This window comes from Pseudonaja textilis, chromosome 1 (genome assembly GCF_049901715.1).
Source record: "Pseudonaja textilis isolate UNSWEBS1 chromosome 1, rPseTex1.2, whole genome shotgun sequence".
Lineage (NCBI taxonomy): Eukaryota > Metazoa > Chordata > Lepidosauria > Squamata > Elapidae > Pseudonaja > Pseudonaja textilis.
In genome coordinates, this window is record NC_141990.1 from 188,540,639 (window position 1) to 188,555,799 (window position 15,161).

General features: G+C 45.7%; 1 protein-coding gene across 7 annotated transcripts in view; it reads right to left on the reverse strand.

Moving 5' to 3' along the window:
- MYO3B (myosin IIIB) overlaps positions 1–15,161 on the reverse strand; it is a 290,878-nt gene that overhangs the window by 212,236 nt on the left and 63,481 nt on the right. For 6 of the 7 annotated variants that reach the window (XM_087919959.1, XM_087919960.1, XM_087919961.1 and 3 more), the window contains exon 8: positions 1,370–1,435. The exons of the other annotated variant lie outside the window; for it this stretch is intronic. In XM_087919959.1, coding sequence (XP_087776085.1) covers positions 1,370–1,435 — 66 coding nt within the window. The remainder of the gene's footprint in view (positions 1–1,369; positions 1,436–15,161) is intronic. 7 annotated transcript variants of the gene reach the window in all.

A 15,161-nucleotide genomic window follows, 5' to 3' on the forward strand; every position in this document is an offset into this window, starting at 1 on the left:
TGAAATATAGCTCTGCCATGATTGATCATCACAGCACTGTCAGCAGGAGTCTTACAAAAAAATTTTTTTCCTCCAGATCCCAGAGGAGAGCTTGAGCTTCAGGGTAACATTCTGGATGCCCCCACAGATCAATCCCATATATATCATATTTAGACCACCGAATAGTAAAAGTGTCATATACATATATGCATGCACATACACATACATATATACATGGTACTCAGTAAGACCTTTAAGGATTTTTAAGCTGTACAACTTGATTGTATCGTATATGTTTCCTCAGATTGTAAATAAAAAAAAAAAATTGACCAGTTTCAACAAGTAAGAACATGAACGTTTATTATATTGTTCAGCAGACATTTTTAACATTCATGAAGCTTATAGGTTTTGTTCAACTTAGTCACTTGGTTCTAACTTAAGTTGAGTATGAACTCAGTCACTGTGGTTGTCAATCTATGATTTATCTCATATGGTTGTGTGTAAACTGGGCATTCAATCAACCAACTAATAATTTGTATTATGAACCTAGTCTGTTACTTGATGTTTAGAGCTGAAGAAGCTTCTTGAATGAGAAGTGAAATGTCTTCAAAAAGAAACCAGAAGGTCCATTTGCCTCTTGAAAAAGCACCTCTGGGACAACCATGACCTGGATGACTGAGAATCTCCACAGACATCTAGCAATATAAGTTAATATTTATTCACATCACTGAAAAATAATAAGATAATGCCTTATAATAAGATAATGCCTCTTCCCAATCTAGTTCATTCCGCACATTCTAGTGAAAAAATATGAGCTGGAGTGAAATCCCTGATGCCAATTCCAATCATTAGTTGAACCATTCCTCTCAAGAGATCTATACACCTTGGTTGTAATTTAGCACAGCAGAAATACTATGAGTGATTCCATTTGGCAGGAAGATAAGAGGTAATGTGATATAATAATTAAGATCATGAATTAGATGCAGAAAATGCCAAGAAAATCAAACCTTCATCCACAGAAATTCCCCAAATGAGATGTTGGCCTAGTTAATCTCTCTCAGCTCAACCCACTTACTAAGGTTGTTGCTATAAGGGGAAAAAAGGAAAGAAAAAATTCCGTATATCACCTTGAATTCCCAAATCAAAAGGTCAGATATAAATAAAATTTTACAATAAAGTAAATATGCTATCAAATAAATATGAATAATAATAAATGTATAGTTAAGATCTGTACCTATCAAGAGTCACAGTACTTTTTTCAAATGCAATATAAAATGAAAAAAATGGCTTTTGTCCCCTTACATGTATGTTCATTTCCAAAGTTTACCACAGATCAGTTCACAGTGCCTTTAAAAATAAATGTTTCAATCCCCCAAATGGTATTACTTACTGAGAAATGAAGTGGTTGAATCCTCTGGACCAAGTTTCTGGTTGGAACAGCGTTGGAGGGGGATTCCTGAAAAATATGCAGGCAATTTGTATGAACAGCTGAAAAAGTCAAACCAATTGTTCAACACTAAAATCTGTTGTTGACGTTATCCAGAAGGAATTGTTTCCGGATACTTTCAATGTGGAAGATATCCATGGATCGTTCCTGCTATTATCTGATAAATGAAATCGCTTGTCTTGGCCATTCATTTTCTTTCAAACAGTTTCAGGAAATTTAGACAAGGATTCAGGATTGTAGCAGAACAACTGGGCCCCAAATAGTTATATACTCTGATGAAAGGAGTCTTCCTATACCATTTCTATAGGCAAAGGTTTCTTCCAGATGATCATTCATGGCAAATCGAAAAGATGTAACTAGCCACAAATATGACACTTTCAGAGCTACTCCCCTCACAGAAAAATCTGCTATGTACATCTCACAATGAATTCTGAGTGCATGTATTTGTTAAAAATAATGTAAATAACAACAACAACAATAATGTTATATGTGCCTAATAGATTAGAGCAATGGAAATGAAAAAAGAACAGTTGATTGTTTAATTTCTCCCTATGCCTGTGTCTGAGTTGTGTGCATGTGTTGAAAACTGAGCAAAACATAGCTAGGAAATAATAGCTCTATAATGAATGGCTCACTTTCATCTGCATCTATCTGAAAACCATTTCTGCTATCTCATTTTCTGCAGATTGTCATATTATCTGAGCCAAATGTATTATTACTTTTCTCTTTTCATACAGTACAGGTTCAAAATGAGCAGAGAAAATCCAAAATACTTGCCGGATATGCATCATTTATCACATTTACTATTAGGAAGCAATGTGATGGGTTATATGCGATGACATTAATGCTTAGGCTCATGTTCCATTAAATAGGTTCTATCACCACCTGCATCAGAGCCTCAGATGCAAGATATACAAATCCCATCTGCGAAGATGAATTGAGGCAATAGCTACTTGCATCTGCTTTTAAAAAGTCTGTACAAGTCCAATAATTGGTTAGGAAAGCAACTAACCAAGCATACTAACAAAGTCTTCAGGAGACAATCAGAGACTTTATAGAGCAAAAGTCCATTGGTTCTTTTGGCCATATGATCCTTGGTGAGAATAAAATTACAATGTCGCCTTGCCCCAGTAGAAATTCTCTATAGACAAATGGCTTTCTATCTTAGTAAGCAATCAGAGTAGCTTTACCTGCAGAGGCCATGTTGGATTCACTCTCGTGGTTATGCTAATGTGCCATCCTTCACTCCTGAGCCCACAGAAAAGTATGCCAATACAAATTGCCCTGCACCAACCAGCCAAGTTCTAATCTGCTTTAGGAACAATGCCAATAAATGGTGCTGTCCTTAAGAGTTGTGATGTTAAATTTAAAAAAAAAAACTCTTTGGATTTGTCTCCCAAATATCACCTACAACTGGGAAAACCAGCAATTGTTCTTGTTAATGTATAGTGGATCAGCAATACGATTATTTTAAATAGGTGTGTTAGACATTTTTCAACTTACCTGAGTGATGGGCCACCACAACGGAGCATCTATACACAGAGAGCCCGTCAGCAGGGGCACAACTCTAGCAATCTTCAGGAACAATGCTAGATTTATATACTCACAGTCTATTGGTGTTCTCGAAGAGCTCCAAGTCTATGTCCCAAATATAGCTGATAGGTTCCATGTACAATAGAAGGGCACCCAGAAGTAGGAAGAAGATCCAGCAGGACAGTAATAGACTTGTGTACAGAAACAGCTAACTAAAGGGTCATCGGCATGACCGAGGGATTGCAAGGACTCCCAGGAGGGTTCCCCCCCCCTCCATCTTATTTCATGCACCAGATTTTGCATGTTTAGAAAGTTAGCACCCACCCCTCTCCTAGAAGAATGAACTATTCTAGGAAATATTTAAAAGGCAGAATATTTCCCCTAAAAGAGGAATAGAAATTCTTAAGGGACACCGAAACTCAGCCCCAGCAGATATTTTGGTGCCAGCTTATCTACAACACAAAAGATCTTCAGCTCCAGAGTGATTAGCCCTCACTCAGATCCAAACCAGGACAAAGCCATTAAGCCAAAATAGGAATTTCCCAAAACCCCTTCATTACATTACCCAGCAAGATTCAGCCAAGCCTAGGACTCAAGACAACCTACAAAGTTACCCCTGCATGGCCCCATGGGAGTCTGACAACCAATCAGGATACATTTCTTGTCACAGGAACAACAAACAAGGTCAAAGTCCAAGAGAGGGTATCTCTCCCCCCCCTTGTGCTCTTTTGCTCAAACCATGTGGTCCTGTCCACCATTAAACCATCTTTCCAAGCAGTCTCCATGTTTCCAGCGTCTTTCTCCCCACTTGGAATTAAACCAGGATGGACATTTCTTCCAACACATGAACATAGCATGCTGTTGTTAATTAATATAGGCCAATTTATTCAGGCTTTCATGTGCACTTACAAAAATGGAACCACTTCTTTAAGAGTCACTTAGCCTTTCATAATTTAATTTCTTAAAGTTGCAGCATGTTTTAGGCACACCTATCACCTCTTGATGGTTTTCACAACCTATGACACAAACCCAGGGGAGGGTTTCAGCCAGTTTGCACTGGTTCACCTGAACCAGATGTTAATTTTACATCTGGTTCAGTGAACCAGTAGTTGCGATGACTGGCTGGTCCTGCCCACCCCACACCGCCCCTCCCAGGAATCTCCTCGCAACCTGTTTTGGATGGCAAGTAAGTGCAGGGCCTGTGCAGATGCTCCTGGAGCCATTACCATTAAGATGGCAGCAAAGGAAACAGTCAAATGCTTTGCTGCCATCTGGTGGCCATTTAAAATTTTGCATCTGACATTGGCTGTATTTCTTTTTCAGTCCTAAATCTTCATGTATTTATTATGAACAAAGTTTCTTAAACGTTCATAAATATTGTTTTGGGGGGAGGGTATCCTGTGACTATATTGATATTTTTGTATTGATTCCCTACAGCAGGGGTGTCAAACTCAAGGCCCAGGAGCTGGATCTGGCCCGTTTAGATCCAGCCCATGGGACTGCCCTGGAAACAGCAAAAGACTGGCCCGTGGTGACTCTGACAGCAAAAATGGAGCTCCGGAGAGCCACGGGCAGCTCTCCATGTCGTATCTCTCATACGAACAAAGGACGCGAGTCGGTGACTTGGTTTAGCTCATTTATTGGGGTAAAAACACAAGTGGTCGGAATGGGGAAAGAGATGCGGCTTAAAAGCACTTTTCGCGGGCGCTGCGTAATCGGGTCATTTTGAATCGCCCGCGATCGGCTCAGCCAATCGCGGCCGATTCCTAACGACCAATCAGTGTTGCGCACTCAGCCAATCCGGTGGCCGTGCGCTTTGGCCAATCCGGGCTGCGGTTTCGAGTATGCAAATGTTCGTACAGAACACCCTCCCCTCTTGGATCGGTCCTACATTGACATAGTCCCGTAAGTAGGCGGGGCTCCGTGCTTCCCAACTGGACCTGCACAGGTCAGTTGTTTCTTGCTTGTCAGTTGGTTCGGTTGGGCTTCCTGTCGCTCTCCGCCTCGTTGATGGAACCGCCTGGAAGGGTGAGTCAGGCCTCTCGCCGCGGCTCCCTCCTGGTCTCCCCAGGTTGGTCGAGCTGCTGGCTTCGCTGCTCCCGCTCGGGCTTTCCGGGCTGGTTGAGCTGGCTCGGCTGCTCCTTCCAGGTGAGGCTTCGAGTGGGTCGCTCTCCGGTTCTTCAAGTGGTGAGTACTGCTGGTTTCTTTTTGGGTGGGTTTGTTCTTTTTGTTCTTTGGGGTCTTCCCTCCCCTCTTGGTTGGTGTTTTGCCGGTTCCCTTCTGTACCTGGTGTTTGCGTGTCGGTTGTATTTCCCGCGGTGGTCCTTGATCTCAGTTGGTCGATGTGGCGTTTCCACGCTCGTCCGTCGGTTGTTTGAAGGCGGTGCGAGTGTGGGCCTGTTGCGTGGGTGATCGTTGCCGGTATCCAGAGGGGGTCCCGGTGAGGTTTCTTGCGTAGACCCTGTCTCCTGGTGCGAATGTTCTGCGTTTGCTGGTGGAGTCAGGGGTCTTTCTGGGTTGTATGTGGGTGCAGGCGGTCGAGCGGTGATCGCAGTTTCCTCCCCATTAGTAGCTCCGCTGGCTCTTGTTCGTCGTAGTGCTCGGGTTATGTGCTGAATTAGCAGCATCCGGTTTATCTTGTCTTGTATGTCCCCGGTTTCGATCTTTTGAATGGTCTTCTTTGTGAATTGGACCATTTTCTCCGCCCTTCCGTTCGCCGGGTGCGCCGGTGCCGTTAATGCGTGCCGGATCCCTCGCTCTGCCAAGAATTTCTCGAAGGGTAGCGCGGTGAACTGGGGGCCGTTGTCTGACACGATGACATCGGAAGGCCGTGGGTTGCGAAGAGCTTACTGAGTTCTCTGATGACGGCGTCTGTGGTAGTTGTCTTCATGTTGCTTACCTCCAGCCAGTTGGAGTAAGCGTCTGACGGTTACCAGGAAGGTGTGTCCTCTGGTTGGTCCCGCGAAATCTACGTGGATTCGGGACCATGGCCCCCTGGGGTTTCCCATTCTAGGATCGGGCGGCGGGGGTTTGGTCTTGATTCCTGGCACTGCTTGCAGGAGGCCACCCAGGCTTCGATCTCCTTGTCCATCCCTGGCCACCAGGCGTGACTTCTGGCCAGGGCTTTTGTCCTAACGATGCCGGGTGCCCTTCGTGCAGCATGCTCAGGACTTTTTTTGCAATTTTTCTGGAACTATGACTCTGTCCCCCACAGTAGACAGCCTTTTTGCGTTGATAGCTCTGTTTGTCGGCTCGGTAAGCTCTGAACTCGTTGTCCACGTCCCCTTCTGGCCACCCTTTTCCCACCCATCTTAGGACCTGCGCCAGATGTTTGTCTTTATTGGTTGCTAGGGCAATGTCTGACGCGGTCAGGGGTAGGTTGGGTAAAGTCTCGATGCTCAGGGTAGATGTGGTGGGTGCTGGGTCAGCGTCCAGGGTTGGCAATGGTGTGCGGCTGAGGGCATCCGCGTGGGATTGACTTACCGGGCGGTGGATTAGCCGGTAATTGTAGGCGGCGAGAAAATTGACCACCTTGTCATCCTTGGGGAGAGGATGATTGGGGTGGCCCAGTCTCCTGCCAGTATTCCCAGCAGCGGTTTGTGGTCCGTGATTATGGAGAAAGTCCTGCCGTAAAGGTATTCGTGGAATTTATTTACGGCTGCGACGATTGCTAGAGCCTCTTTGTCCAATTGGCTGTAGTTTCTTTCGGGTTTTGAAAGGGTCCTCGAGAAAAAGGCGATGGGTGCTTCTTTTCTGTCGGCGAGGGTGTGGCTGAGGACGGCTCCTACGCCGAAGGGTGATGCATCGCACGTTACCGTGATGGGGAGTGTCTCGCTGTACTGGATGAGGACAGCGTCCGATGTGAGAAGGTCCTTGGTTTTGTTGAACGCGTCCTCTTCTCGTCTCCCCCATGTCCAGGTGGCTGCCTTGTCGAGCAGCCTATGCAACGGTTCCGCCACGGTTGCCTTTTGGGGCAGGAAAACATTGTAGAAATTAATCAACCCCAGGAACACTTGTAACTCAGTTTTGTTTCTGGGTTTCGGGGCTTCCTTGACGGCTTTTATTTTGCCCTCGGTGGGGTGGATTCCGTGCTGATCTAGTAGGTACCCCAGGAATTCGACCCGTGCCATGCGCAGTTGGCATTTCTCCCTTTTAACTTTTAGCCCTGCACTTTGGAATCTTTGCAGTACCTCCCTTAGGCGGCCCTCCAATTGTTTCTGGTCGGCCGCGCTACCAACACGTCGTCAAAATAGGGTACTACCCCTTTTATGCCCGGAGGAGCCTCTCCATTAGGCTTTGAAATACCTCCGGGGCTATGCTGACTCCGAATTGGAGTCTCTTGCAGCGGAATGCCCCTCGGTGTGTGACTATGGTCTGCGCTTCCTCACGGTTGCCTCGTCAACCGGCAGTTGCTGATAGGCTTGGGCCAGGTCGAGTTTGGCGAAAACCCTGCCCCCAGTGAGTGTAGGAGGTGTTTCACTACTGGGGCGGGGTAGGCGCTTTGTTGTAGCGCACGGTTCAGGGTGGCCTTATAGTCCCCGCAGATTCTCACCCGACCCATCTGGCTTTATCGGGTGACTATAGGGGTCTCCCATCGGGCATGGTCCGTTGGCTCGAGAACTCCCTGCTCGATGAGCTTATTTAATTGCTCATCGATTTTGGGAAGCGGAGGGCAAAAGGCACTCGCTGGGTTTGAGGCGGATAGGGGCAATGGTGGGGTCAAGGCTGAACGATATTGGGGGCCCCGGTACTTGCCTAGGTTGCCGTCGAACCTCTTGGAACTCGCGCACGAGCTGCTCCTCCCAGTCTGCCTCGGCGACGTGGTTGGTGCCGGTCACTTCTATTCCCAGCGGCGCGAACCATTGAAGTCCCAGGAGGCTGGGGCGGTCTCGTTCAACGATGGTTAGGGAAGTATTTCGTGCGCCCTTTAAATGCGACCTTGAAGTGCCCGGTCCCTACCACGGGATGCGATTCCCTGGTAGTCCTTGAGGATGAGCTTCTGGCTCTCCAGCTCGTGCCGCTTCATGGAGGGTACTAGCCGCTTGATTTCCCGCCACGCGACCATGGATAGGTAGGATCCGGAGTCGACTTCCATCTTGCAGGGCGGTCTTCGATGGCGACCTCCACGTGGACCTTCCGGCCATCCCAGTTGGAGGAATGGCCGACGATGATCGCCTGGTGCGTTTCTCGCGCTGGCGGTTTTCGTTGAAACGGCGGCTCCTCGCTTCCCGGCTCCAACGGCTCTCGCTATCCCGATCGCAGTTCCTCGGGGGTGTTGTCGCGTCTGGCGTTGTCGCGTCTCCGTGGGCTGCCTTCTCGGTGGCGGGGCTGTGGTTTCGTTTGAAACGGCAGACCTTGGCGATGTGGCCCGCCTTGTCGCAATGCCGGCATATTGCATCGAAGAACCGGCATTCCGACCGCAGGTGTTCGCCGCCGCAGCCGGCACACTGGAACTTTGATTTTCGGTTCCGTGGCTCGCGCCGGTCGTGTCCCGTCTGCAGCGGTGGATGTCCTCCTCGTCATCTTCTGAGTCGGAGGGGATTCGAGATCGCCGTGGTGTGTGTGGCGGCTGCTCGATGGTCGAATCCGGGCTGGTTCTCGGGGTCGCGGACGCCTCGGTCGTGGCGGGTCGCTCCGCGGTGCTGGCTTGCCGCAACTGGGCCGCTGATCTCCGGTCGCCTCTGCTGCGGTGGCTTCGGCAAGAGCGTCGGCGAGGAGATGTCGCCCTTTGCCATGATCCGGCTCTGTAGGACGGGGTCCCTGAGACCGAGGACGACGCGGTCCCGCAGGGCTTCATCGAGATCGGTGAACCCGCACAGGCCCCGAGGTCCCTGAGGTCGGCCACAAATTTGCTGACGCTCTCACCTTGCTTCTGATCGCAGTGGTAGAATTCGTGCCGGCGGATGAGGGTGGGCACGGCGGGTGCGTAGTGGCTCCTCAGCAGCGGTTCGAGATCGGCCCAGTCCATGGCCTTTACGTCGAGCGGCTTGGCGAGGGCTTTTGCCATTTTAAACACTGCGGGCCCGCAGTGTGTGAGGAAACGGCCCTTTTCCTCTGCCCATTCGCGTCCTTGAGGTTGCTACTTCTCCAGGAACATGAGGAATCGGTCTATGTACGATTCCCAGTCCTCCGTAGCTTGGTTGAAGGGGGAGGGTGGCACGTTGCTGCTGGCCATGCTGCCGGTTGCGGTTCCGTGGGCCGCGTGTGGTGTGGGACTTGTTTTAAAATCCCACCATCGTCGCCAGTGTCGTATCTCTCATACGAACAAAGGACGCGAGTCGGTGACTTGGTTCAGCTCATTTATTGGGGTAAAAACACAAGTGATCGGAATGGGGAAAGAGATGCGGCTTAAAAGCACTTTTCGCCGGGCGCTGCGGCCAATCGGGTCGTTTTGAATCGCCCGCGATCGGCTCAGCCAATCGCGGCCGATTCCTAACGACCAATCAGTGTTGCGCACTCAGCCAATCCGGTGGCCGTGCGCTTTGGCCAATCCGGGCTGCCGGATTTCGAGTATGCAAATGTTCGTACAGAACACTCCAGAACTCCATTTTCGCAGGCAAAGAGTTGCAGGAGGCCATCACAGCCTAAAATGGAGCATATAACAGCCATGGGCAGGCTTCCTGAGCTCTATTTTCTCTGGTGGAGGGTTAACAGGAGGCTGTCGCAGACAAAAACGGAGCTCGGGAGCCCGTTTTCACTGGGCAGAGCGCTCAGGCCACCTCAAGCGCCCCAGCGCACCTATACTGGCCACCTCCACCCCGTCCCCAAGGTCAAACACAACCCTGATGTGGCCCTCAATGAAATCAAGTTTGATGCCCCTGCCCTACAGAGAGAGCAACAAAAGATCATCTGGCTTAGAGAGTCCACAAATGTTTTGCACATGGGCAAAATACTATTGAAAAAAAGGGGCTGTTTTTTTTTACATCCTCTCCAGAACTGCAGGGGGTAGTACATCCAATCTGTTTAGGGCAAAAGCCCAATGAAATTTCAGAGTTGCAATTGAAGAGAGGTAAAACGATGGCCCATGCACATTAGGAAGAATCCACAAACTATAGGATTGGACACGAAGCTTAAACTAATCTAAAAAATCAATAAACTGGAAGTGTTGTTTAAATTGATTCCTGCCATTTTTAAACCCTAATGGAGAGAGGCTTTTCCCAAAGAAAGTCCTGAGGATTGGAGGTTTCCATTACCTTTTGTTAACCAGACTGATTTATAATGGCCCCTGAGAACCAATGAAGCCAGACCCACAGGAGGGGGAGAATCAATTTCAACCAGAAATTAAGGAGATAGGCCCAGGCTTTGGTACCCACAAAAAGCCATACCTTTCTCTAACTGAAATACATATGGTAATACCAATCTTGATTTTTGAAACTGAACAAATAGGGCTTGAATTTGCTTTTTTTCTTTGTCTCTTCCAATCCCTTTTCCTTCTGCACAGTGGCAATGCTAAATATTTTTCTTAAGAAAGTTCCTCACCTGTCATGCAGCTTTTTTTTTCCTGTGTGTGAAATAAATTAAATCCTACAGAACTAACAGCAGTGGCAATTAATTTTATTGCGAGTATTGAATAAATATAGGAAATATATATAACTGCTGTTGACCTAGTATGTCATTTCTGATTGCTTGTAGTTTTGTATGATTACATTTCACCAAACTATCCTCTTCTGATTTGATACATTAATTGTGCTTTTTAAAGATTTGCACTAATGTTTTAGGCCCTAAATAACATTAACATTATTGTCTCAACCTTATTTCTCCTACTCTTTTGCTAGTGTTCACTGTGGCACATAGCTAGTAAGAACAATCTAAACTTCCTCGCAACCCAAAATCATGTTTTGAAAATTCTAGCAAAGCTTTTCTTCATAATATTTCCAGTCAAGAGCAAACATGTGGTAAAACGTTCTCTCTCCTAACTTGGATACATTAAATAGATGCCTGGCTCTGGGCAAGGTTGTATGCACTCAAGGGAAAGGAGCAGAGGTGGTATTCAGCAGGTTCTGACTAGTTCTCAAGAACCGGTAGCAGAAATTTTGAGTAGATCAGAGAGCCGGCCAATACCACCTCTGACTGGCTCTACCCCCATCTATTCTCTGTCTCCCAAGTCCTAGCTGATCGGCTGGCCCTTCTTTTGTTGCCCTTCACCAGAGAACGGAGCTGGAAAGCAGATTAGTAGGGCGGGGAGGGAATGGAGATTTTGCAGTATCCTTCCCCTGCCACGCCTACCAATCCATGCCTACTAAGCCACACCCACAGAACCAGTAGTAAAAAATTTTGAATCCCACGACTGGAAAGGAGCACAGGATATAATAGGTCAAATCCCTGCCCACTGTGTTGTGGTTGGTTTCAGAACTTCTCTTTCTCTAGAGGTTTATTTTCAAGCCCTTCTTCCTTATAACCTTCCATTTCTTGATAGACCTCCACAGATTCAAGTAGAAACCAGTGCCTTGGGCTATCCAGAAATTATTTTTTAATTTTATTTTGATCTTACAATTAGTGGAGAATTGTGACTTCCCATATAACAAGCACATGAGAATTATGCAGCATTGTGGAACCAACGTGAGCTGAGCAGTAAAAGCAGAAAAGCAATAAGATAACACTGTTTAGGGACACCAAAAATTCTGCACAGAGACACCATGGTGGCACAGTGGTTAGAATGCAGTACTGCAGGCTACTTCTACTGACTGTCGGCTGCCTGCAATTTGGCAGTTAAAATCTCTCCAGGCTCAAGGTTGACTCAGCCTTCCATCCTTCCAAGGTGGGTAAAATGAGGACCCAGATTGTTGGTGGCAATATGCAGACTCTAAACTGCTTAGAGAGAGCTGTAAAATATTGTAAAGCGGAATATAAATCTAAGGGCTATTGCTATTTGCTTGTTGTTTTAAGTATGAAATCAGGGCCACCATCCACATAGTACCCCATCACAAGCTAGGTTTAATATATATTATATGTGACTATGAATGGAAGAATGCAAATATATTTTAACAATGAAGTTATCCATGGATACTCAAACTTCCATCTTTCTCAACAGGAAGAAAAGAAAAGGATCTTTGGGTATAATGAACCAGAAATATTTCAATCTATTCAATTTTACCTATTTTCTGTCATTGAGCTGGTTTCCAAAGACACAGCTGGGAAGACAAAATGGATCATTCTTTTCACCATCAAGGCTAGTTCTACAGTTCACTGGTCACCATTTATCCTTTACATTAAGTTGTGCACCTAATTACAGGTCACAGTTAATAGATTTTCAGTTGGCAAATGCAGCAATGGTGGGTATCACTGCACTGAGCAGATTTCCAAATGTCTTAAAAGATTGGATAGATAGAAACATGATTTCACTAATACAGAAACATCAATTGTTGAGATAAAAGGCCAACAAAGAAGCCAGGCTTTTAAATGCAGAGATCCATTATTGGAGAAAACCATGATGTTTCCAAAGGGAGAAAATTAACTGTACTGAGTATCCACACCTGCTACTAGAAACTGATCCAACCAGCAACTGATTTAAATAAGCAGAAGAGCCAGGGAGAGGTTTGCAGTGAATTTGGATGCATGATGTTGGAACAAAATCATTAGAGATGTTTCAAATATCAACAATTACAGGATTTTAAAATATATTTTGCTAGAATGTAAGGATTTATATTTTATTTTTAAGATTCAATAATGCATCTTTAAACATAAAGGAAAAAGGAAGACTACTCGTATATAATGACATAATGACTTTCAGGCTCAGAATGCTCACCACACAAGTGTTCCTTTAACTCCTGATGGGTAGTGAATAACAATTAACTGTTGGGTTGCTGGTCTATGCTATCCAGGTGTGGGTTGCTGAGGGTTCGCAGGGGTTCAGGAGAGCCCCTAGCTATGATTCTGTGCAGTTCGGAAACCCCCATATCCCACTCCTGGCTGGTCCTGCCCATCCTAACCCTCCCCTCCCAGGAGTCTCCACACGGCCTGTTTTGGATGCTGGTAAGTGCAGGGCGCGTACAGAGGCTTGGAGAGGGTGAAAAACAGGCCTCCTGGAAGTTTTGGAAGGCCAGAAATGGGCAGTCCACAACCTCCAACCATGGACTGGCACTGGGCTGCTGTATTGGAGCATTTCAACCTCCCAGAACAAACTATGGCAGAACTCAGAGTGACTGTTTTGGAAAAATGGGAGTTTAACTCCGCCATTCAGCAAGAGGTTCCTCAACATACATATATCAAAAGATTTCAGGCAATCTCAGAAGCTTTCAATAAACCCTATGACATTGTAATACATTGCAGCAGTCAAACTCAAGGCCTGGAGGCTGGATGCAGCCCACAAAGTGTTTAGATCTGGCCCGCAGGGCTGCCCTGGAAATAGCAAAGGACTGGCCCAGAGTGCCTCTGCCAGCGAAAATGGAGGTCGGGAAGGCAGCGGCTGGCCCCCTTGAGCTCTGTTTTCACTGGTAGAGGGTTACAGGAGGCTGTCACAACCGAAAACGGAGCTTGGGAGCCTATTTTCACTGTCAGAGCGCTTGGGCCACCACAGATGCCTTGGACACAAGTGATGTTGAGCTGGCCCCGCCCACCCTGGCCATGCTCACCTCAGCTCCCTGAGGTCAACACGACCCTGAGGTAGTCCTCAATGAAATCGAGTTTGACACCTCTGCATTACAGTTCTTCATTGATAAGTACTGGTAATACCTCTCATGTGTTTGCCTGCATAAGCACAACCAATCTGTTTTCCTCTCCCTTCCCTATGTTGACTCCCCCTCATTTAAATGGTACATCATTCTAGATACAGGTGGTTCTCGACTTACGGCTGCAATTGAGCCTAACATTTCTGTTGCTAAGTGAATCAACTGCTAAGTGAGTTTTGCCTCATTTTACGACCTTTCTTGCCACAATTGTTAAGTGAATCACTGCAGTTGTTCACTTAGTAATACGGTTGTCTGGCTTCCCCATTGATTTTGATTGTCAAAAAGTCGCAAAACGTGTTCACATGACCCTGGGATACCATAACCATCCTAAATATGAATCAGATGCCAAGTGTTTGGATTTTGATCACGTGACCATGGGATGCTGCTATGGTTTGTAAGTGTGAAAAATGGTTATAAGTCACTTTTTTCAGTGTTTTTGTAACTTCGAATAGTCTTTAAACAAACTATTGTAAGTCAAGGACTATCTGTACTCTGTGTATCAGCTGAAGTGAACTGCCTCTCGTGAAAGCTTATGCCTTTTATTAAAATGTGCCACCAACCTCCTCCTCACTTTTTGTCACATAGCCTAAAAAGGCTCTCCTCTTACAATACCCATGAAGCTTTACTCTGTGGGCTCTCTTGTACTCTCTTAGAATTATTTGATCAAACATGAGCTAACACTACCTACTCTCCTTGAATTACTATTTCCCCCAGCAGCTCAAGGTGGTTTATAGTCAATCCCTTCTCCAACTTGCACATCATTTTGTGGTTGCATGACCCACAACTGAGAGTGTACACCACAGCTCTTTATTATTTTGGCTATTGCTAGAATGATGATAATATGTTGATCAGCACTGAACTAGAAGTGATGCTATTGTGCAGGGTTTCTTAAAGTGCCATCCAAGAGCTTCGCAGGGGTCCACAAAATCAAAATTATTTACTAGTTACTGAAGATATTTGCAAAATTTTAAAACAATGTTCCTCTTCTCAATATTATTTTTATTTGTTAAGAATGATAGAATCGCAAAAAATATTTATATTAATATCTTCTTACATGGTTCAATGAATAGTCTAGGAATCTGTAAGTTTTCATGTTTTAATATGGTGAATATTGATAAATATAACCCATATAAACAAAAGCTCTTTTGGGATTCTTCATAATTTTTTAAAGTGGGAAGGGATAGAAGTTGAAGAAACACTTTAGTGACTGTACAAAGCATTCTGGATCCTATTTCTCTACTGTTAAATGCTCTTGCTAGATAAGATTGTATAAACTGTACTTTTACATAAAATCATGTGACTGCCTGAAGACTACCATAATTTTTTCTTTTCTTAAGACAAAGTCTTAATAAAAATCATATTCAGAAATATTTGTCACTTGTGCTTAGGATATTCTGCTCTGGTTCACAATTTAAATGACAGAATGATACATTAGTGTAATCCTCCCAGGTTAGTAAAATCCATATTTAGATGTTTAGTATAAGTGTGCCAGGTTTCATTTGTAAACCACAGTGCACAATTTAGATTACCAGCTT